Source organism: Apium graveolens, chromosome 7 (assembly GCF_009905375.1).
Source record: "Apium graveolens cultivar Ventura chromosome 7, ASM990537v1, whole genome shotgun sequence".
NCBI lineage: Eukaryota > Viridiplantae > Streptophyta > Magnoliopsida > Apiales > Apiaceae > Apium > Apium graveolens.
Genome location: NC_133653.1, coordinates 85,339,314 through 85,363,074, shown reverse-complemented (window position 1 = coordinate 85,363,074; position 23,761 = coordinate 85,339,314). Strand labels below are relative to the sequence as shown.

Genomic DNA, 23,761 nt, shown 5'->3' with positions numbered 1-23,761 from the left:
GAATTATATTGTTTATCATATTGAACTCTTTAGGATTGGATAGTTTTTATATATGCAGACCAGATTCGTGGTCAGACCATACCAATGGTCAAGTTAGGCCAATGTGTGCCTTGGATCCAGTAATTAGAGCAGTGCTGTGTGCTTGCTCGGGGTTAGTGCGTGACTGATCAGCAGCCTAACCTTGGTTTTTAAAACTTAAAATGAATATCCAATTCTAATGATGAGTTAAAAAGAAACTTGATTCCTTTGAATCATCTCATTTGATCATTTTTTAACCTCAGTTATCACTATTATGACTTGCTGAGCTAGTTAGCTCACCCTTGCGATTCTTTTATACATTTTACAGTTGAAAAGAACATGGACGATAGTGAAGTTCCTCAGTCCAAAGTACGGGCTAAGGTTCCAGTTGGGTTGAATCGAGCTAGCAGAAGCTTTATGCGGTAGAGAGATAGTCAAATTGTAAGAATGATTTTAATATCAATTGTAAGTTAAATTAGTTGGGATTTGGTACGTTGTAATAAAGGTTAAGATTGTGGCTTGTTTTCATACTTTAACCTGTTGCGATCCGTGGTTATGTGAAACAGGGTCATTGCAATTAATATTTTATGTAAAGGTTTATATATTGTGAATGTGTTGTGGACCCCAAACTTCTGACCCGGGTTTGGAGGGCGCCACAGTTAACATAAGTGAATTAGTATCAACGAATTAAATTAACTTTTTATTAATTATCGAAAGAATAAAAAATTGATATATGATATATGATTTAGGAAGTAGATTTAGACCAAATGGTTGCAATAGGTAATCTTAGACAATGTATAGTGCCTCCCTTAATTATGGTCGTCAGTCTTCACCGACCTAAATCTTGTTTATAAACAAACTTCATATTTATATATATATATATTGATATAAAAATTACTTTGGCAAAATTAATATTTAACGTTTAGGAGAAAAATCTATTACAAATCGTGATTTGTTTTAATTATAATTAATAATATGGTTGGTTGAAGATGCATTTGATTTAAATGCTAAAATTCAAGAGACTACGGAAATTCATATATATTATATTAATAAAAATTGTTTTTTTCCTTTTTTTCCTATAATGGTGTGTAATATTATAATAATATAATTTTTTAATCTAGTATTCTGGTTAAAAAATTGTATACTCCTTCAAATCAATATAATAAAGAATTGATATAATGTTTGACCGAATATATGGGTTAGTTAAATTCAATAAATGCATAACATAATTTATAGTTATAAAAGATCTCTACATTTTAATTAAAAAAAAGTTTAACTCTACCACATACAACCCAATTGCAGTTGCAAGTTGCAGTTATTGAACAGGAAGGAGGAGAGCCGAGGAAAGGGGTTGTCCAGTAACTTCAACAAACTGAGAAAGGGGTTTTTTAGGTTATGAGCGGCTCATTGCGCATTGTTAAAGGTAAGAAGTTCTTTTCTTCAATCTTTACTATTTGTTCATGTGTGCAATATATATGATCAATTAAACTATTAGACATATATGTACTGACGCAGGAATGAAATGAATGCAATTGCTATGTACTGTTTTTGTAGAAGCATATAACAAAGGAGAGCTGGTATGTTGTTTCCTACTTTGTGATGACAAATCCTTATATTAAGGCTTGTACTTGTACTTCAGTTCTATTTGAATTTGCTTAGTCAGTACAATTAATCTATTTATATTTTCCCGATTCAGCCTTTGCCTGAGGAGTTTGAAAAAATTATGGGAAATGAATTGACCGGAACAGTGTATCTCCGGGTTAGAAATGGTGATGCATGGCAATGTTCGTTGGATAGTGCCAATGCATGCATAGGAAATGTTGGAAAAATTATGGATTTCTATGCAATCAAACCATAAAGTGTCTTCCTTCTTGATTACAAAGACCATGGACGTTTTCATGTTCAAATATTTGATGGTAATACGGTGGAGATTGATTACCCACTAAGGCCTATTCAATATCATAAAGTGTGCGGTACAGGACGTGATCGGAAAATTTTTAGTCCGGCCGAAATTAAGAAACTGGCAGCAAGGTTCTTCTATAATGCAATGGGTGACAGCCGCCTAACTGATAGAGTTTACATTGAGGGAGAACACCTTCAAAAAATGCTTACACTCAGGTTACATTTTTCTCAATCGAATGTCAGTTCCGCTTGCTATTTCTACTATTAACTTCAATTTTAATTCTATATTGGTTAGGTCCTGCCCAATGATGTAATCGCCCGATTAAATGTACATGAACAAATGACCTGGGTTCAGTTATGCCTGAACAAAAGTACTTGGATTATAAACTTGAAATGGGAGAATGGGAATTTGCTCTTTAACAAAGAGTGGACAAAATTCTGTGAATATGTAAACTTGAAAGAAGGGGATGTTTGTGTGTTTTCGCGTACAGAGCATTCGCAGAGGTTGAATATAAGTATCATTGACAATGATAATGACAATGAATCAAAAACTGAAGGTATATTTGCAGATCTTGATCAGACCTCAAAAAACTTTAACTGTATATGACAAAATTGTTAACCATGTTGTATTCTTCCTGGGCAGTTCATGGAAGTGGAATTTCAGCCAAAAAATGTTTCAAAATGGTTAGTCATGACATGCTGCATGACGGGAATCTGGTAACGTAATTGCATAACTTACATTTGTCATAACAATTTTAGGGAGTGGCTAATACATTTATGTTCTTCACATCTATATTTGTACTATATAGGAATTACCATCAATGTTTATAGACACTTATCGTTCAATGCTGGGTGACAAAGTTAGGCTGTCGTTTGGTGACGGGTGGTAGTACATTGCTAAGTTCTCTAAGCACACTAAAAGTTTATTCGATTTGGATGAAGTTTTCAACAATTATTCTGTGAGGGAGAGTTTTTGGATTTTCTTCGATTGTGTTGGTCCATCAAGTTTATACTTAACAATATTTAGCACAAATGGTATTAATATTCTTCATTCTGCACCCGCTAAAGTGTCTTTGAAAGAGCTGGGGAAAAGACTGTGTTTTGAGGTTACTGATATGTCTACGTCAGATTCAGATTCTTCAGGTACTTTTCATTTCAGTATGTAGTATATTACCAAAGAACCATACAGAATAACCAATTTTGTTTGCTTTATAACAAATGCTCATTTGGAGAGATCGCCAGGCCAAACAACAGGTACAACAATACTCTGTCCATTTAGGTAGGATGTCTGTTGGCCTTTATACATAATTAATAGTTATTATTTTTATTCCGGGATTGGTTAATCACATTTCATCTGGAGGAAGTCAATTACCTGTGATTTTGCATGATACGGCTGAGGCAAATATCGAGGAAGGTACCTTTGAATTGATGCCTTAATGACTTCTTATAGTTTCATACGTATGTAATATTTTGTGCGGGTGATCGTTGGGATGTATGCAATATTATAACTAATTATTTGTATTCCAGGATTGGTTAATGAAATATCAACGGGAGGAAATCAAATACCTGGGATTTTGCATGATGCGGCTCAGGCAAATGTGGAAGAAGGTACATTTCAATTGATGGGTTAATGACTTGTTATAGTTACATAAGTAATTGTAAAATTTCATGCCGCTTCAGGAGCCACCCAAGCAAATCCAGAAGTATATTTTGGTGAAGAAGAAAATACCCTTTCCTTCACAGTAACTCTGTTATCGTCACATGTTGATCAAAGAGGACACAGAGTGGTAAGATTACCTGTACCCAGTCCTTGTAAAAATGTGATAATGCTTAATCCGTACTTGTCCCCTTAACTTTTTTTTATCTTCTATATAGTATTTCCCAAGACACATGCTCCAAGTATTTCGACCATGGACCAAATCTACCCTCATCAGACTTCTATTTGGAGATGGTACTTGGTATGTTGTTGTTCAGCGAAAGAGGAAAACATGCCGATTTGGATTGTGTTGGAACGATTTCACCTACGACAATAAATTTGTTGCAGGCAATAGACTACGATTCATTTACCAAAATAACTATACATTCAGAGTTGTAATCCTTACTTAATTGCACTTCCAATCTGGCATGAAGGTTATTTGTACTTTAATTCGGTACTTATTTGTACTTTTGAAGTTTGTTACGTTTGATCAACTATTCATATTTTAATTATACCCCCTTTCTTCACCTATTTCTACAGTCATATGCGTAATTCTTCTTTATTATGTTACATGTAAGATGAAATAATCCAGAATACATTTGTAGAAGAATAAACTACTACCAATCTGTAACGTAATTTACAATATATAATGGTTAAGAGCAAAGTATTTAACACGGTAAAACATTTTCCCATAATCAGGTTTACATAATTACTTAATAACAATAATGTTTTCCTACACATTTATAAATTCAAACAAACTAAGCTTCTGGAAGGCCGTAAAAAACTTCTTTGTAAACAACGTTCTGGGTGATATTTGTAGCTCCACCAGACTCATCATCAACAAATATAGTGAGGCCAGTGGGTGAGGTTACTCGACTAATAGCAACATAGTACTGTCCATGACTAAACACTGACTTAGGTAAGTATAGCCCAACTGTCTTCAGGGATTGACCTTGAGATTTGTTGATTGTCATGGCATAGCAAATCTGTAAAGGCATTTGTTTCCGTACCAATTTGAATGGCATCTTTGTATCTGAGGGAGAAAGCTCCATACGTGGAATGAAATGCTTCGAACCAACAAACGTACCACAGATTACTTCACACTCCACACAGAATCTCAGGCATTTGGTCACAATCATCCTTGTACCATTACACAAACCTAGGGTTTGGTTCAAATTACGCATTAGCATAACAACAGCCCCAACCTTCAGTTTCAGATCATGAGGTGGCATCCCAGCTACATTTAAGGAGTTCAAATACTCTATTGGGAAGGCTTCATTGTGATCCTCATCTGTCCCACCAAATTCCTCTGCAGCATCAACACTAAAATAGGACACCGATTCTCCGGGAGCTTGTCTACAATAAGCGAATTGAGGTGGCCCACAGTCTGGTTGGTAGGGGTCAAAATAGCTCTCTCGCTCAAGTACTGTGTACTCTGCCCTTTGTGAGCAAAATTAGGATATGTGCTATGAATCATGTTATCAACTGTGTTTTCAGTTTGTACGTCACATAACTGAGACAAAATTAAAATTTGATTTTCAGTGAATGGGAAATTGCAGACTCGAGGTGGACTGACCTGGCCATTACCAATGTCAAGTACCCATTTTGCAAACTTTTTAAGCTCTTCACTTTCACTATCACTCTCACCTTGTTTTAAGCGCATGTTTTCTGTCAGCAAGAATACTTGGCAAATGGACCACAGCCTTGACCTAGTGATACAGGCAGCTACAATATCAGCACGATCTCCATACGTAATTACTAGGAGGATTTGACGGAAATCACCACCCAGAACTACGGTAATACCGCCAAACGGCATGGCATAATGTTCTGGATCAACAGCTTTCATGATATCCTTCAACGATCGGTCTAGGCATTCAAATGCATACCTGTACTGCATAGGCGCCTCGTCCCATATTATTAGTTGTGTTTGCTTTATGAGTTGCGCAACATCTGAATCATGGGCAATATTACATGTTGAACATTCATCAAGAACTATTGGAATTTTAAATCTGAAGTGTGCAGTCCGACCACCGGGCATTAATGTGGCAGTAATCCCTGAAGAAGCAACTGGAAGCACAATTTTACCTTGTGAACGTAACTTACATATAAGAGTTCTCCATAAGAATGTCTTTCCACAACCCCCACTACCATAAACGAAGAAAATCCCTCCAACGTTAGTGTTAATAGATTGTATTACTGCATCATATATTTTCCTCTGCTCCTCTGTACAGTCCTGTAGTAGCTTAGCAGTTTCATACTCCATCTTCCTAGTGTCATAGCTTGTCTCTTCAATTATCAAATTGTTTGTTCCATTGTTCAAATAGCTGTGAGGAGGTTGAGGCAACTGATCAAATTTCTTCAAGGATTTACCAACTGACCGGAGCAACTCATCTATTTCTGTAATATTTGATATCTAAAACTATTTAACAGCATTCACCCAATTATAGAACAAATGAAGAACAATTAATGGACTGCATTTCCAGCCCACAAAAATTTTAAAATTTGTCCTACACTGTAATGTAAAAAGGTGTCATACCTCCTAAAGCATAGAACTGCAGTTGCATGTCATTAAGAGTGAATAAGGTATTTGGACAACTTTGACGTCATCTGAGTAAAATGTCATCAACCATGCTCTTCCAATATGTACTCCATAAAGTCTTCAAATCAGTGACTTTATAATTGACAATAATATGGACAAAAAGCTGTCGAACCTGGGGAGGTAATCCACCTGCAGAAGCTTGAGTCAACACTTCATGCCATTCTTTATCATCGTCAAGTAAACCATATTCTTTACAGGCATCGCGAAATGTACTGTAACATACTCCATTAACGGTACGTAAAGACTCAAAGGAGGTGGCACCACATACCTTCGTAAGTAATAAACAAAGAAACCAAGGCTCACCCGTACTGTGGTGCACATAACATAATCTACCTATTTGAAAACCATGCTTCCTCATGGTCCATTTCCTCTCACCATCATTCCACACATAAAACCGTGGGATTTCATCATAAGTGTACTTCCATGCATTAACATCAACAGAGTTTAAATAAAAAAAGGCTTCCAGTTTACTGAACTTGTTCTTCTCCCGGGCAGCAACTTTCCCTAGCGCTTCATTGGCACGGAAGGTGCAGTTTTTGTCACCTGGTAAGTGAAATTGAAGTCTCTCAACAGATATACTTCTATGATGGATAGGGAAGCCAAAAATCCTATAGGCTGATTCAGCACCGCATAAATATCTCCCATCAAAATATGTATTTATCTCATCTATTCCCCCCACATCAGTGTCATTCGCTTGCCTTTTTCTCTTTCTCTGGACATGAACGGTAGCACGATCATGGCCTTTCAAACAGTATTTAAATAAATACTTAAGACTGCGTGCATGATAACATATTTCCACATTCATATGGCATTGATACTTGACTAAAAGATCCCGGTTATATGGTACTACCCACTGGTTATCCAGCTCAGCCTTCCTTATTTCAACAGTAATGTTTGTCATGCGTCGCATATACATCGGGAAGCCACTGTCATCAAAAGTAGTTCGAGCACAGTACCTGAAACCATTCAATTATTACAAAGTTTAGGTATTAGGGTAACTTACTGGATTCTGTAATGACACAAAAAAGGGTATGCCTATATCTTACTTTTTCGGAAAATGACGTATACAACGTAAATCTTTCATGCATGGAGACTTTACATTTTGCAAACCGCATGGACCGTGGATCATAAATTCCTTCACGGCTGCATAACCAACCGGATCTAATAAAGGATCTGGAATTTCTGCGGATACATAATTATCCACATTCTGCTTGAGGTTTTTTTTGAATCAACATCTAGCCATATTAACATATGTACATGTGGAAGACCTCTTTTCTGAAACTCGACGACATACATAACTGCAAAACGGGAAAATTTAGATTATATTGGCAATATGAAAACAAAAATGTAATTAGAAATTAAACTAAGAAAGTCCTGGTAAACAATCTTACCTCCAATACAAACACCAAAGTGTTTTTTGTCCTTAATATCTACCATTAACTGATCAAGTTTTAGCCTAAACACCCTTGATATGATGTCAGGACAGTTTGGAGCAATGCAACCAGGAACATACTCCATCATCTTCTGAATTTCATCCCAAAGAGAATTACAGGTCATAGTCAGGAATATGTCAGGATGTCCGATGTAACGGCATACGGCCAACGCATCTTGAAAATTTTGTTGCATGTATCGCTTCGAACCAACGTAGCCAGCTGGCAGAACTATACCTTTACCGGTATTTGAACTGTCCACATCACCTCTGCTAACAGATCTACAAATATTGCTGTATAATTCATTTCGTAAAGTAGTTTGGTGAGTACGGATCCACCATAGTCGTGTCTGTTCAATGGTAGAAAAAGCATCTACCATATACTGTTGAAATAGTCTTCCACTTAGCCGAGGCGTCAAACCTACAATACAACTTTCATTATTTATTTCTGGGGAACATAAAGAAACATATATTAATTTCTAAATATACCTTACCATCAGACTCTCTAATTTGGAAAATATATGAGTAGTAATTCTTCAGAGACAAAAAGCCACGTGGTTTGCAAGAACTATCAGCAGTCTTTTAAAATTTAATCTTTGGGTGAAATCCATCTTCTCCACGTGGAAAAAGTAAAACTATTATTAAACTTGAAAGGTGTTACAACAACGGTATCGTTTACAAGGGATTAATCTCAAATCAATTATTACAAATCTAGAATAAATTCGACATGAACTTTTTCTATTTTTGCAATAAAAAAGATCAAATGCTAAAAGCGATTTGAGATTAAGTTCTAGGGATTTCGATCCGCTAGATAGTTACACAAGAACAAGAAAAGTATTTCTAGTAGATTGGATTTAACAATAAATACTAGAAATAAATGATCTGTGTAGTTTGCAATAATTTCTCTGCAGGTTCTCTTGTTCTGTGTTTTGCTGTTGAATATTCAATGCCTTGTTCTGTTGAAAATGATCTGCTTTCTATTGTTTAAGTAAACAAAACAATCCAATTGAATCAGCAAGACTTTCGGCAAGACAATCAAATGAACTGGCATGACAATCCATTTGAACTGGTAGGACTTTCGGCAAGACAATCCAAATGAACTAGCATGACATTCAGTATGACTATTGATTGTCATACCGATTGTCTTCCTAATATAAAAGATAGTCTTGCTGGATTAAAACAGATTTTAATCAAATAATAATTATGAATTAATTAATCAATTAATTCAATTAATCAATAAATTAATCTTTGCAGATTTAATTTATTTTCTTAATTAAATTATATGGCTTAATTAATTAATAGAGAATTAATACCAATCTTGAGCAGCAACCATTCCTCTGAAAATCTTCTGAAAATCACTGTCAATTACGAATCAATTCCACCACTTCAATGTTGACACTCTATGTACTGTCTGGTTCATGAGTGACTAACTTCCGTGACGTTTCTTCATGCCTTGACCTTGATACTCTTGATTTTCTTCAGACTAAATCCTTGTAATTAATTGATACCCTGACGAGATCTCTGTCACTTGATTAAATCCACAATCTTGATTTATATCACTGAGGCTTGATCAATTTCTTGAGCTTCTTCCAGTGAATTAAGTCATCAAGTCTGTAGATGAACAATGTTACTTAATCCTTTGACATATGTTACTCTATGAGATCTCTCTGATGATAGATCCACTATTTACTTATTACATTCTTATTTGAGTTGAGTTAAATCCTCGAATAAACAAATAGGCTATAACATATGCCTTTCAATCTCCCCCTATTTGCTTGTTAGACAATAACAACAAATACCTAGAGGATAACTCAACTAACATATAAGAAAAAGATATAAACAGTAATGCAAAGTAAATAGCAGAAAAGTTCTGGATTATATTTAACATTTTCCAGATTCCAAAAGAAATTTACAAGTGAATACAAGATAGATGTTCCTCTAGCCTGAACATATAACTACATTAGTCTATCTTGATTCATAAAGCTCTAATCATATTACATTGTGTTTTGAGCTAATTAAATTCAGTTGTCCTCTCTTCTGACTTCACCTTCTTCTAAATCTTGAAGCAACTCCTTATCAAAGACACGATCCTTTTCTAAAGTGAAGCTGTCTGGTCTAACTGGTTGAACTCCAACCGTCTTTAGCTTATTCTTGAGTTGATTGTACCTTTTAATATTCTTTTCATAATAAGCTTGAATCAGATCAGCTGCTTGAGTTTTCAACATGGATGAATATCCAGCAGTTCTTAAGTGATGTTCCATCCAGACCAGATGCTTAGCTGAGTAGTCTTTAAGAGACTGTGAATCGAGCTGGCAGATTTGAAGACAGTCAGACTTAAAGAATCTTACCTGATGAGGATTGTTGACCACTTGAGGACTAGCCCTGCTGGCAAACTCTTTGAGCCTTTCTCGAAGAACTTCATTCAATTTTGAGCTTCTTTTTACTTTGTTGAGAAGAACCCAAATCTCTGACAAAGAACGATTCTCAAACAGATGAAGTGACACCTTGAAAGATCCTTTGCTCTGACAATATACAAATATGCTCATCTCATTTAGGGATCTGTCAAAGGCAACTGTGATCCTTGAGACTTCAGTCTTTATAGCATTCATGTACATGTCATTGTTTGGATTAGAGATCTCCAGCTTGTCCAGAAGATGTAGAAACTGTCTATCATTGTTTGTGCTCAGCTGAGGCATATCAAGTACTCTCCTAGCTTCATCCCATTTTTCACCAATCTTCAGTCTGACATCTCTTCTCCTTTCTTGAGCTTTAATGTCATGAAGACGTTGCTTTTAAAGAGTTTCTGTTCTTTGTATGTCTTTCCTCATGTCAATGATCTGGGAGACCTTTTTGAGTTCAGCTTCTTTTCTTTTCATCTCTGACTGCTGCTGCTGAAACTCTTTCTCAAACAGAGGATCCACTGGAGTTTCCTCTTCCCATTCTCCAAAATCACTTTCCTCCTCAGCTTCAAAGAAACCATCTTTATCTTCCAAGACTGGTTCAGTGGGAACGTCACAAATATCAAAGTCATCCTGTTCTCCACTATAGTAGATATCATTAGGCTTCCATGTGCCTCCAGCAGACGACTCTTTTTCTTTTCCCTTATCACTTCTCCCTTTCTTCTCCCCCTTAGTTGAGGAATCCTCTACAGACTTTCCCTTAGATCCTCCATGACCTCCATCACCTCCCGAGCCTGAGCCTCCACCAGACGGCCCTTCAAAGAAAGTCCTTTGTTCTTCATTGGGACAGTGAGAATTTTTGATCATATAGTACAGGTGCTTCATCCCTTCATTCAGATGTTCCATACCCGTCTCTATCTTCAGAAATCTGGAGGAATCTAGTGAATGATTCATTTCAACCAAGTCTTCAAGAGAAGTCATTCTTGTATGTAGAGAGCAGAAGTTTGAAATGTCGTCAGCTGATAACGTTGGAGATTCCTGGATTGAGTTAAGCTTTGGTACAACAGATGTCTTCAGATCTGATATTTCAGTCCTGATAAGAGCCAGCTGATTATTGACAGAGGTGGAAGAAGAAGATCGTTCAACCACTTGTGCTTTGAATGATTTAGCTTCAGCCTGACTTTTTGTAAGTGGTTCCTTGAGATCAGTAATTTGAGCTAACAGATTTTCAGTGTTTGTGTCTGTGTGTGCGCTCATCTGAATATCTCTCCTGTTTAATTCACTCAACTCACGTGCATGTGTATCTCTCAATATAATTGCTCGTGAGGAGTCTTCCTGAGGCTGATCTTCTGTACCTGCATTTAAAATCACCCTAGCCTCTTCAAGAGAGGTCAGTGGTGGTGCAATGGGAATTCGCGAGTCCCGATCCTCAGTCAAACCTATCATTTCATGTGAAATAGATGTCTGAATTGCTTTAGGGATAGATTGACCGAGTTGCCTTCCACTTTCTCCAGATAAATCTGCGAGTGGAGAATCCTGTGAGGGAGCCAGAGGTGTTGGATCTGGGAGGGGAGAAAATGACTCTATTAAAGGTGGCTGAGAGTCAGATTTTCCCTCAGAAGCATTTGACTGCTCTTCTGCCGTAACTGTGGCAGGCACTGTAACCGACTCTATGTACACTCCTCGCTCCGTGTCCTGAGTATCATCTACTGGTCTGTATGCTTCCATTGTGAGTAATGGAATTGTGCTTGACTCAGTACAGGATGCCATGGCCCTATGGCGAATTTCAATAGATTCATCCTGTTGAGAGGATGTTTCTAGTAACTGTTCAGTGGCCATTTCAAAGTCCATGTCCTGTTGGGAGGACAAGGATGGGCTTTCAGATGCCTCAGTAAATGTTCTTCTTTTCTTCGGAGGAGGCAGAGCTGAGGGTTCATTCACATCCACCAACAAACTACTTCCTATTAACCTTCTAGGCAACATTTTAGACAGTGGGGGAGAGGTTGAGATAGGTTGTGACTCTGTGTTTGGCTCTATGACCTGGGATTGAAGCTGTGGTTCTACAACTTCATGGTCAGTCCTATCAACCACTGGGGGTCTTTCAACAGAAGTAGGAATAGGTTGAGTTGGAGGAACTATTACCTGTAGAGGAAGAGCATCTGATGCTTGAGCCTGGGTGGTTTGAACCACTGGAGGTTGAGCTTGCTGTTCATGACCGAGAAGATTGAAGATAGGTAAGGGAATATAAGTGGCCATGAAAGCAGATACAAGTACTGGAACTTGCATGAATTTGAAAGTTGTGTCTTGGCGGGTGTAAATCTTTTTGCTTACTAGAGGGGGTTCGGTTACTGCAGAGTTAGCAAAAAGGGCTTTATGCTCAGGTGAGAGAATATGTTCTGCTATGAGAATGAGAAAACGAGCATAGTAACACGAGACCCTACGATTTGTAGAATGATCACGTAAAGCAGTAGTGAGACGTCTCAAAAGAATGGGTAAAAGTAGTTTGCCAAAATTGATCCTTTGATTGAAAACAACGGCAAGACCAATATACTGCAGAGTGGAAGTGATGTTGTGAAAATTGGATTTAGTGCAGTTGGCAAACACTTTAGAAAGTGTATCGAAGAAAATGTCCCATTCAGACACCAAATTGGATTTTGATAACTTGGTTAAATTAATTACCTCCTGATAGTGAATAGCATGGAAAAAGTTTGAAATATCATTTTCAGAGGGCAAATTACAGAAATTGTCCATAGGAAAATTTAAAGCTCGATTGACGACTGTTTCATCAACCACATACTGTGTGTTTGCCACGGTGAATGAAAAAGATTTAAAATCATCGGCCACAGTAGAGGTTGTGCAAATTAGTCTAAGCAGATCAATATTTAAAATCATATTTGATTTAATAGCAGAGCTAACAATCGAATGGTCATTTAAAAATCTAATCCATGGCTTAAATTTTTCTACATCACATTTATCTGGATTAAAGTAACCAACAAGATTATGCGAAACAATTTGGAAATTGAGAGCCATTTTAAAAATAATAATAAGACACACACTTTCAGAATTTTAAGAATATTATTAAGAAAATTTGAATTAATTAAATTAATTTAATAATTTGAATTAAATCAATTATAATCAAAAAATTTAGAAAGAAATGTATCTCGTTAAAATTCTTAACTCACAAAAGTAGATTTGAAAAACCACAAGACACAAAACAGAAATTAAAATAAAAATACCCAAAATCAAAAAAACACAAAACGATTTTGAAGGGAACAAAACGAAGTGCAAAAGATTTAAAAAAATTTGGCAGCACTCCTATATGTATATACGTGTATGTATATATCAGGAGTGATGTTTTAGTTTGCTGAGTAAAAACTCGAGCAAGGAAGACAATGGCGATGGTATTGATGTTTGGTCGAAGAGAGAGAGAGAGAGATAACTGTTGAATTTTGAAAAGAAGGAAATGAACTGATAAAAAGTAAAAGAAACAACAAAAAAAAATTGTTAAGTAGGACAACTGGTATGACAATTCGGGATAGTCTTACCGATTGTCATACCGATAGTCATACAAGGCAATTTTGAAAAAAACAAAAAACAAAACAAACAAATAAAACAAATAATAATATATAACTGATATGACAATCTGATAGTCATATCGATTGTCATACCAGTACAAAATAAAACATAATATATCTGATATTAATTTTATTACTGGCATGACAATCAATAGTCATATCGATTGTCTTGCCAGTTATAAAATTAAACTGATTTAAAAATAAACAAGTATTAGTACTGGAATGACTTTCAGCAAGACAATTTCAATTGTCTTGCCGATTGTCATTCTAGTATAAAATAAATTAAGTATTTAAATATATTGAATAATTAACATAAAAACTGTTAAAAACACATAAAAAAATATAATATAGAAAATATTACAATTTACAGAAAACTGAAATGAATATGGTAGAAAATATTTATATAATTAAAATAATTAAAATATTTCAGAGATAATAATATTTTCAGTCCAAAAATAGATTTCTTTTGAATTTTAACAAATAAAATTCATAGAAAAATATTTTTAGAGAAAATAAAATATTCTGAGACATTAAAATTAACAAGTTGAGTAAATAAATAAGATAAGATAATAAAAATTACATAGAAATAAGCAGGAAATTTTGGAAAATGATAAAATAAATTTGCAAATGAATTTTTTTCATTTATGAAAAATTCATTTGTAAATTCACTCAAGAACATATTTCAGATATTCACAAGTTTAATCACTAAAGCTATTCAACATACCCAATTTACCAACTAATTTGGTAAATGTGGATTCATCAAGAGGTTTAGTGAAAATATCTGCTATTTGTTCTTCTGTTGGAACAAAAAATAGTTCAACAGTACCATTCATGACGTGCTCTCTAATAAAATGATACATGATGTCAATGTGCTTGGTCCTTGTATGCTGCACAGGGTTGTTGGTGATGGCTATTGCACTTGTATTGTCACATAGAATAGGTATTTTGTTCAATACAGAGCCATAGTCCCGTAGCTGATTCCTAATCCACAAGATCTGAGCACAACAGCTTCCAGCAGCAATATATTCAGCCTCAGCCGTTGAATTTGAAACTGTTTGCTGTTTCTTGCTGTACCATGAGACTAGTCTGCTACCTAGGAATTGACAACTCCCTGAGGTGCTTTTCTTATCAACAACACTTCCTGTGTAATCTGAATCTGTATATCCGATAAGGTTAAAACCAGATTCTTTAGGGTACCAAATTCCTAGATTTGGTGTTCCCTTAAGATATCTTAAGATTCGTTTAACAGCAACGAGATGAATATCTCTAGGATCCACTTGGAACCTTGCACATAAGCATGTAGCATACATAATATCTGGTCTACTTGCAGTAAGATAGAGTAACGAGCCAATCATACCTCTGTAGCTTGTGACATCTACCTTAATGGAGTTTTCACATGGTCCAAGCTTGACAGCTGTAGTTGACGGAGTCCTTGCTGATGCAGAATCCTCTAGATTGTACTTTTTGAGGAGTTCTTTGAGATACTTGGGCTGACAAATAAAAGTTCCATCTAACCTTTGATTTACTTATAATCCAAGAAAGAACTTCAGCTCTCCCATCATGCTCATTTCAAATTTGCTGTGCATTAACTTAGCAAATCTCTTACAGAGATTATCATTAGTAGACCCAAATATTATATCATCCACATAGACTTGGACTAATATAGTATCATTCTTATGCTTTTTAGAAAAGAGAGTTTTGTCTATGACACCTCTAATAAAGCTATTTTCAATAAGAAATTCAGAAAGAGTGTCATACCATTTTCTCGGAGACTGTTTGAGTCCATAGATAGCCTTGAACAGAAAGTAGACAAAATCCAAATGATCTGAATCTTCAAAACCAGGAGGTTGTTCTAAAAATACCTCTTCATCCAGCTTTCCATTCAGAAAGGCACTCTTGACATCCATTTGATAAACTTTAAAGTTAGAGAATGCTGCAAATGCCAGAAATATCCTGATGGCCTCTAGTCTAGCCACTGGAGCATAGGTTTCATCATAATCAATGCCTTCAGCTTGAGAATACCCTTTAGCTACCAGTCTTGCTTTGTTTCTTGTAACCACACCATCTTCATCTAGTTTATTCCTGAATACCCACCTAGTACCAACAGCTTTCTTATGTGTAGGTCTAGGTACCAGTTTCCAGACTTGTTGATGTTCAAACTGATTGAGTTCATCTTGCATAGCAATCACCCAATCTGGATCAGTCAGTGCTTCCTCAATCTTCTTAGGTTCCATCTCAGAAAGAAATCCTGAAAACAGACACTCATTTTGAGTAGCACGTCTAGTTCTGACTCCAACATCTGGATCACCAATAATCAACTCAAAAGGATGAGCTTTATTCCAGACAGTCTGTCTTGGAAGATTTGATCTTGATGATTCGCCTTGAAATTCATTGGGATGTTATGTCCTACTAGTTGATCCTTCAGCATCTCCCCCTGAGTTGTTGCCATGTTGACTTGAAGATTCTCCGTCAGTAGCAGTGGTATCTCCATTGTTGACAAAGTTTCCATCACCATTACCTTGAGTATCATCATAATTAACAGGTTCTTCACCAGCAACAACCTCAGGTTCTTGACCATGTTCTAATTCTGAATCTGACATATCATCAAACTTCAGTTTCTCAGAAGGATCTTCAGTTTGGATACTAGGGAGTTTAGTGTCATCAAATGTAACATTGACACTTTCAGTTACTTTGTGTTGATCAATGATATACACTCTGTATGATCTTCTTCCATATCCAACAAAAATACCCTCATATGCCTTTGCCTCGAATTTACCACGACGATCATCTCCATCCTTGAGCACGAAGCATCTGGCACCAAATACATGAAAGTATTTGATAGAAGGTTTCTGTTCATTCAAAATCTCATAAGGAGTTTTCATGAAGTCTTTGTTGATTAGAGTTTGATTCTGAGTATAACATGCAGTATTGACAGCTTCAGCCCAAAAGTACATTGGAAGACCCGATTCACTTAACATCGTTCTTGCAGCTTCAATCAATGTACGATTCTTCTTTTCTACCACTCCATTTTGCTGAGGGGTTCTAGGAGCTGAAAATTGTCTGGTAATCCCTTTATTTGTACAAAATCCATTGAGAAGTGAATTCTTGAATTCTGTTCCATTATCTGACCTTATTGCTCTAACAGGGACATTAGAATCTAACTCGATCAACTTGATATGATCAATCACAACTTGTGGTGTTTCATCCTTAGAGTGAAGGAATAAAACCCACGTATACTTGGAATAGTCATCAACTATCACAAGACAGTAACACTTCTTTGACATCGAAAAGACATTAATTGGTCCAAATAAATCCATGTGTAATAATTGCAGAACACCAGTTATGGAGGATGTGTCATGCCTTTGTGACTTGCTTTCTTTGACTTTCCTTTCCGGCAAGCCTCACATAGTCCTTCTGGGGAGAATTCCAGCTGAGGCAGACCTCTGACCAATTCTCTTTTGACAAGAGAATTCATTGTTTTGAAATTGAGATGAGAAAGTCTCTTGTGCCATAGCCAACTCTCATCTGTCGATGACTTTGCATAAAAACAATTGACTTCAGGATTGCTTCCAGAGTTCATGTCAGCTACGAACAGATTTCCTTTCCGGATTCCCATCAAGAAGGGTTTTTCACTTTTCTTGTGCAGAATCTGACACTTCAGCTTGTCAAATAAAACATTGTAGCCGTTGTCACAGAACTGACTAATGCTAAGCAGATTGTGTTCAAGTCCTTGCACAATATACACATTTTCAATGATCACATTTCCAGCTAGCAAACAGCCATATCTCTCAGTTAAACCTTTGCTGTTATCTCCAAAGGTAACCACTGGGCCAGCTTTCTCAACCACATTTGATAGCAGGGCTCTATCTCCGGTCATATGTCTTGACGATCCGCTGTCAAGAATCCACACTACCGGTTGTACCTGTTTAATGCCCTGCAATACAAATGGATTAGACCTTCTTCGGAACCCAAGCTTGGCTGGGTCCGGCATACTTGTAAAATTGGCCTTTATCAGGCAAAACAACATTCTTAATTTTAATGTTCTCAACTTTCTCAATGACTGGACATTTGACCTTGTGAACAGCCTTGACAAATTTCTGTTTAGGCTTAGGCACAAATGTCTCCTTTCTAGCTTTAGGAGGACTAGTAGTCTTAGACCTATCATGCTTTCTATTATTCACATGCTGACGAGGAGTAGTCTTATCATTAGAAACATGCTTACCATTAAAATAAGCATACATCAAATTAAAAGCACAAGGCATACAATCAGGAACACCACATGCTTTATGAGAGGGATTAACAATAGGCAACTTATGCATGGTAGACATGGCATATGTGTTATCCAACTCATGTGTGTCTGAGTTAGTCTCAGTTGCTTTCACAACTTTGACTGGAACCTTTGACACACTTGACTTGGAGACAGCTTTCTCATTAGCATGATCTTCAGCACATATTTCTTCTTGAATAATAAATGAGGTCTCATCAAATGGTTCAGCAATTGATTCTTTATAGAGGGGTTCATCAACACCCTTAAGCACATGTGGTACTTCCCTGCCTTTAGTACAGACATGAGGAGGGGAGTTTATGCCTAATTTTCCAATAGCAACATTGTAATCATAACCTATTCCAGATGTTTGATTAATAGCTTGCTTATTGTAAAACTCTTTGGACTTCGAACAAGAATTAAAGTAAGCTTTAACCTTAGCCTCAAGACCGGTGATCTTGTCTTTGAGAATAGTTTCGAGTTGTCTATATCAGTCAACTCTATTCTCTAGAAAAGATACTTGTTCTTTTAATTTATCTTGATTAATGTGCACAAGTCTTAATTCATTGACCTCTTTCTCAAGGTCTTTGATTTGTTGATTTAACAATTCATTATCACGACGAGCACAATCTAAGGAACCTCCTAGATGATAAACTAATTCAACATCAGTAAATTTTACCTCTTTTCTTGACGATGAGGTGTTTGCATCACTAGCCATGAGAGCAAGATTCCCAACTTCTTCATCTTCACTGTCAGTATCATCCCAGCTTCTTCCCTTTGCCAGGTAAGCCCTTTCAGATTTACTCTTCTGATTAAAATCGTAAGAGTTCTTCCTAACTTGTTTTGGCTTCCTGCATTCTGTGGCAAAATGTCCCAACTCATTGCAGTTGAAGCATCGAATGGTGCTTCGATCAACCATCCCTGTTTTATACCCACCACTGCTGGTGTTAGAGGATGAAGATCCACCTTTCTGGAATCTGTTGTAGTTGGACTTGTACTTGAACTTGGGATTCCTTTTGAATCTGACATTTGAGAATCTCTTGACAATCAGGGCCATTGACTCATCCTCCAATTGCTCCAGTTCTTTCAAGGAATAAAAATCATCTCCTGATTGATTTGTAGTAGGAGGATCAAATTCTGCTACTATCACATTTTCTTCAACCTTGGAAGATTGTACCATTCTTTCTGACTGTTGAGATTGTTGTTGATATTGTGGTTGTTGTTGTTGTTCATCAGCTACTAGAGCAGTAGACGTGCTGACCACTCTTCATTTCCCATAAACTTCCTTCTGCTGAATCTGCTCCAACTCATAAGTCTTTAACACACCATAGAGCCTTTCCAAAGAAATCTCACTCAGATCTCTTGCTTCTCTTATGGCAGTGATTCTATGTTCGAGATGAGTTGGCAGTGTTAAAAGGAACTTTTTGTTGACCTCCCTGATGGAATAGTATTTACCATTAATGTTCAGGTTATTGATCAATGCATTGTACCTCTCAAACACTTCAGTGATTCCTTCTCCTGGATTGGATTTAAAGTATTCATACTCAGAGGTTAGGATTTCTAATTTGTTCTCCCTAACTTCCTCTGTGCCTTCATTAATAACCTCAATAGTTTCCCAGATATGTTTGGAATCTTTACAGTTCATCACATGTCTATTCATCAAGGGATCAAGGGAATCTACTAAAATTAATTGAAGGCTAGCATCCAGGGAGGCTTCTTCTTTTTCAGCAGGAGAAAAATCCTCAGGATCTTTCACATAAGTTCTTGCTTTGGTAATCACCACATCATTTTCTATTACCTCTGGTTCAATAACCATCGGAATTTTAGGACCCTTCTTTAACACTTCCAGATATTTGGAATTTACAACTTGTAAAAACAATAGCATCTTCTTCTTCCACATAACATAATTTTCTTTATCGAATAGTGGAATTTTAACGGTTCCAACTTTTTGTGTAGTCATTATGAATTTTTGAGTGAATAAAAAATTCAAGGAGTGAAAGAAACACAAAAGTCTAGGATCTTGATTTGTACGTTAATCAGAAGGCTCTGATACCAATTGTTAGGTCCCAATATGTTTGTAGAAGGGGGGTTGAATACAAACAATACCGTTTAATCGAATAAAATGCGGAATAAAAAGGTGAAACAAAATTCAAGTTAAATAAAACTATTATTAAACTTGAAAGGTGTTACAACAACGGTATCGTTTACAAGGGATTAATCTCAAATCAATTATTACAAATCTAGAATAAATTTGACATGAACTTTTTCTATTTTTGCAATAAAAAAGATCAAATGCTAAAAGCGATTTGAGATTAAGTTCTAGGGATTTCGATCCGCTAGATAGTTACACAAGAACAAGAAAAGTATTTCTAGTGGATTGGATTTAACAATAAATACTAGAAATAAATGATCTGTGTAGTTTGCAATAATTTCTCTGCAGGTTCTCTTGTTCTGTGTTTTGTTGTTGAATATTCAATGCTGTGTTCTGTTGAAAATGATATGCTTTCTGTTGTTTAAGTAAACAAAACAATCCAATTGAATCAGCAAGACTTTCGACAAGATAATCAAATGAACTGGCATGACAATCCATTTGAACTGGTAGGACTTTCGGCAAGACAATCCAAATGAACTAGCATGACATTCGGTATGACTATTGATTGTCATACCGATTGTCTTCCTAATATAAAAGATAGTCTTGCTGGATTAAAACAGATTTTAATCAAATAATAATTCTGAATTAATTAATCAATTAATTTAATTAAACAATAAATTAATCTTTGCAGATTTAATTTATTTTCTTAATTAAATTATATGGCTTAATTAATTAATAGAGAATTAATACCAATCTTGAGCAGCAACCATTCCTCTGAAAATCTTCTGAAAATCACTGTCAATTACGAATCAATTCCACCAATTCAATGTTGACACTCGATGTACTGTCTAGTTCATGAGTGACTAACTTCCGTGACGTTTCTTCATGCCTTGACCTTGATACTCATGATTTTCTTCAGACTAAATCCTTGTAATTAATTGATACCCTGACGAGATCTCTGTCACTTGATTAAATCCACAATCTTGATTTATATCACTGAGGCTTGATCAATTTCTTGAGCTTCTTCCAGTGAATTAAGTCATCAAGTCTGTAGATGAACAATGTTACTTAATCCTTTGACATATGTTACTCTGTGAGATCTCTCTGACGATAGATCCACTATTTACTTATTACATTCTTATTTGAGTTGAGTTAAATCCTCGAATAAACAAATAGGCTATAACATATGCCTTTCAATAAGAAACACGGACTAAACCTTTACCTTTTTCGTTAACAACTATATCACGGTCACCACAGGTTTCTTCAGTGTCACCAACCATAATGCCAGCAACTTCATCAGTGCTAGAAATATGACATTCTCTTCCACTCTTAGATCTGATAACTTTTAGTGTAATCTGCCGCTCAACTATTTCATCGCTTTCATACAAATCACGCTACTGCCTAAACTCACCAACCAATTGATTAGTTTCATCTAACATTGTTATAAGACCTCGTACAACCTCTTTATCAACACTTTCTCGGTCATGAACACTAACCCACCGAAGATGATTATCAACTTCGTTAATGGTGTCATAAATGTAAAGTTGACAAAATTTGGGGGTTTCATTGTCATTCGGTATTAAAGATCCAAAAAATGGTGGTTCTGACCATTTAATCTGTATACATAAGGCGCCCTTCCATTGTTAATTGAATGATCTATGTTACCACCAGTAGAAGTAAAGGCAAAAATTGCCTTGTAGAGCCGTATCAATCTATGAAAAGTAGGACCTCTTTTCTTGTCGTTGTATAAATCCAGCAAATACTCAGGGGTAGGAGGGATTGGAGGTAATCTCAAAACACCTTTCATGCAACAAAGAGAAAATATAGGACAACCTTTAGTCTCATCTTTATTACCCTTTCTTCCTTCCACATCCGAGCATGACATTTGGAACATATGGCAGTAGGACCACCCAAAGAAGCATACTCCTCAGGAACGACACGTCGCGGTGCACGTCTGCTCTGCATCAAATTACAATCTGAATTCTTGCCATCAACAATGACTTCATCATCACCATCAAGCGACCAACTAAGACAATCTGCATCATCTGTATTTATTTATTTTAGTTTGATAAAATTAAATGTGGATACTTTTTTTAGGAGTACATCTTTGTTTTTCTTACCACTTGATTCACAATCACTTGCTTCATAATCTGATCCTTCAGAATCATCAGAAAAAAACGAAGGAGCAACTACATTCGGACCTGCAAGAAAATATTAAATGGTAAATCATTATTACGTAAGACATAACAATGACGCAATATCACATTCATTTCATCTTCATTAAAGTCATTACTTTCTTCCTCATCATCACTAACAATCTTATCTGCGAATAATTCTCTACCAAATCCAAGATAATTTTCCTTCCCTTTCCGGTTCAAAGGTTCACGTCCATTTAATGAAACATCATTAATGTTTGATCGCGTTTCCTCTGTTTCATAATTAAAATAACTATTAATTAGTTATTCCTGTTACCATAAGAATAGACAGACAAAAGCTTAACAATGCTAGAATCTAATATTTACCTCTCAACATATTTCTAGAAAATGAGGCGCTACCTGAATTTGTTACATCTGATAAAAGAGTTCTGTCCTGACTACCTTCAAGAGGATTCATGTAGTTTACTCTGCTATTTGATCGGGGAGTAACAACCGGACTACTACATTCTACCAACCAAATATTAAACGCATTATTGCTTCATAAACATAAAATAGCAGTTACTTTGCAAGATAAACACAGAGTAAATTAATAAAACAAACAGTACTTGCAGATGTTTCATTCAAATGGCCTGACCTAGGCAAGTCACCAAGTTTCCTCCTCTTTCCCACCAACCTAACAATATTTGGCGTGGATTCTTTCAACATACCTGTATTAGAGACAAAACAATGGGTTGTCAGAACATAAGCCTAAGTATGTTTGCGGTTTAAATTTTGTAAGAATTAGAATCTGTACTTGTAGGTGTTATATTTTGGCTCCCACTACTAAATATTGCTGGGGTAAACAGAGGTGATCGGTTCGTCTTGGTTGACGGAGTATGAACGTTGGCCATTGATCCTGTTAACACGGGTGCTGACCAAACACAAACAGAAGTCTTACTTATATTCACACATACAAAGAGAAGGTATTCAATAACAACAAACTTACCTGTGCTAGTACTCCTTACCTGTGGAAGAAGATAAAGCACAACGATCAGCAACAGCAAACTCGACAACCACATTCTCTTTGTTACGATTCAATTGTTTTGTTCTTCTGTACTTCCGACCATAATCTGCATTCAAATCTTTCAGGTTAAAGAACTTGTCACCTTTTTCACCACCCATACCTTGCACAATGAATCAACCCGTACTCAAATGGAAGACACAGGTAAGAAGCTATTCAAGCTATTCAAGTGCACACATGTATACACAATATTCAAGTGGGTGAAGACACTATTCAAAAGAGAGGGATAAGTCACTAATTAACTTAAACAAACTAATTAGATTTTGAATTTCAAATTCAAAAGTGTATAGGACACATTCTTACCTTCCAAGAGAAGCTTCAAAAGCTTTCAACATAAGCTTTCTTCTCATCCAATATAATCTTTATTCTCATCCAATATGTAATTTTAAAAAACTAATCAGTGGCAACTTTAGTAATTTTTTATAACTTGCTGGGTACAATGCTAAAAAGGGGTGGAAGTTACTATTCAAAAGAGCCAGTAGGAACTATTATATAAATAGATAATTTGTGCTTAAATGTTGTTAAGAAGCAAATGCAAACAAAACTTGCTTAACATGTCAAAATCTGGTGT

General features: G+C 36.0%; 1 protein-coding gene across 1 annotated transcript; it reads right to left on the bottom strand.

Moving 5' to 3' along the window:
- Positions 1-4,374: 4,374 nt before the first annotated feature.
- Positions 4,375-23,291, bottom strand: LOC141673827 (uncharacterized). The gene is made up of 17 exons (XM_074480563.1): positions 23,135-23,291; positions 22,924-23,040; positions 22,736-22,837; positions 22,497-22,637; positions 22,268-22,402; positions 22,095-22,175; positions 21,829-22,019; positions 21,425-21,590; positions 21,197-21,340; positions 7,607-8,092; positions 7,473-7,513; positions 7,262-7,422; positions 6,328-7,171; positions 6,153-6,168; positions 5,193-6,013; positions 5,044-5,129; positions 4,375-4,972 (listed from the first exon to the last, which is right to left on the bottom strand). Exons 1-17 carry the CDS (start codon positions 23,289-23,291, stop codon positions 4,375-4,377), a joined length of 4,287 nt encoding a protein of 1,428 aa, XP_074336664.1.
- Between the last annotated feature and the right edge of the window lie 470 nt (positions 23,292-23,761).

What these genes read in the sequence shown, in the direction of transcription:
- LOC141673827 (XM_074480563.1), bottom strand. Translation starts at nt 23,291, where the DNA reads ATGGGTGGTGAAAAAGGTGACAAGTTCTTTAACCTGAAAGATTTGAAT. An exon ending in AAGTGATTGTGAATCAAGTG is followed by an intron (nt 22,020 to 22,094) that starts GTAAGAAAAACA and finishes AAATAAATACAG; the next exon opens with ATGATGCAGATTGTCTTAGT. An exon ending in AGAAAAGAGGTCTTCCACAT is followed by an intron (nt 7,423 to 7,472) that starts GTACATATGTTA and finishes AACCTCAAGCAG; the next exon opens with AATGTGGATAATTATGTATC.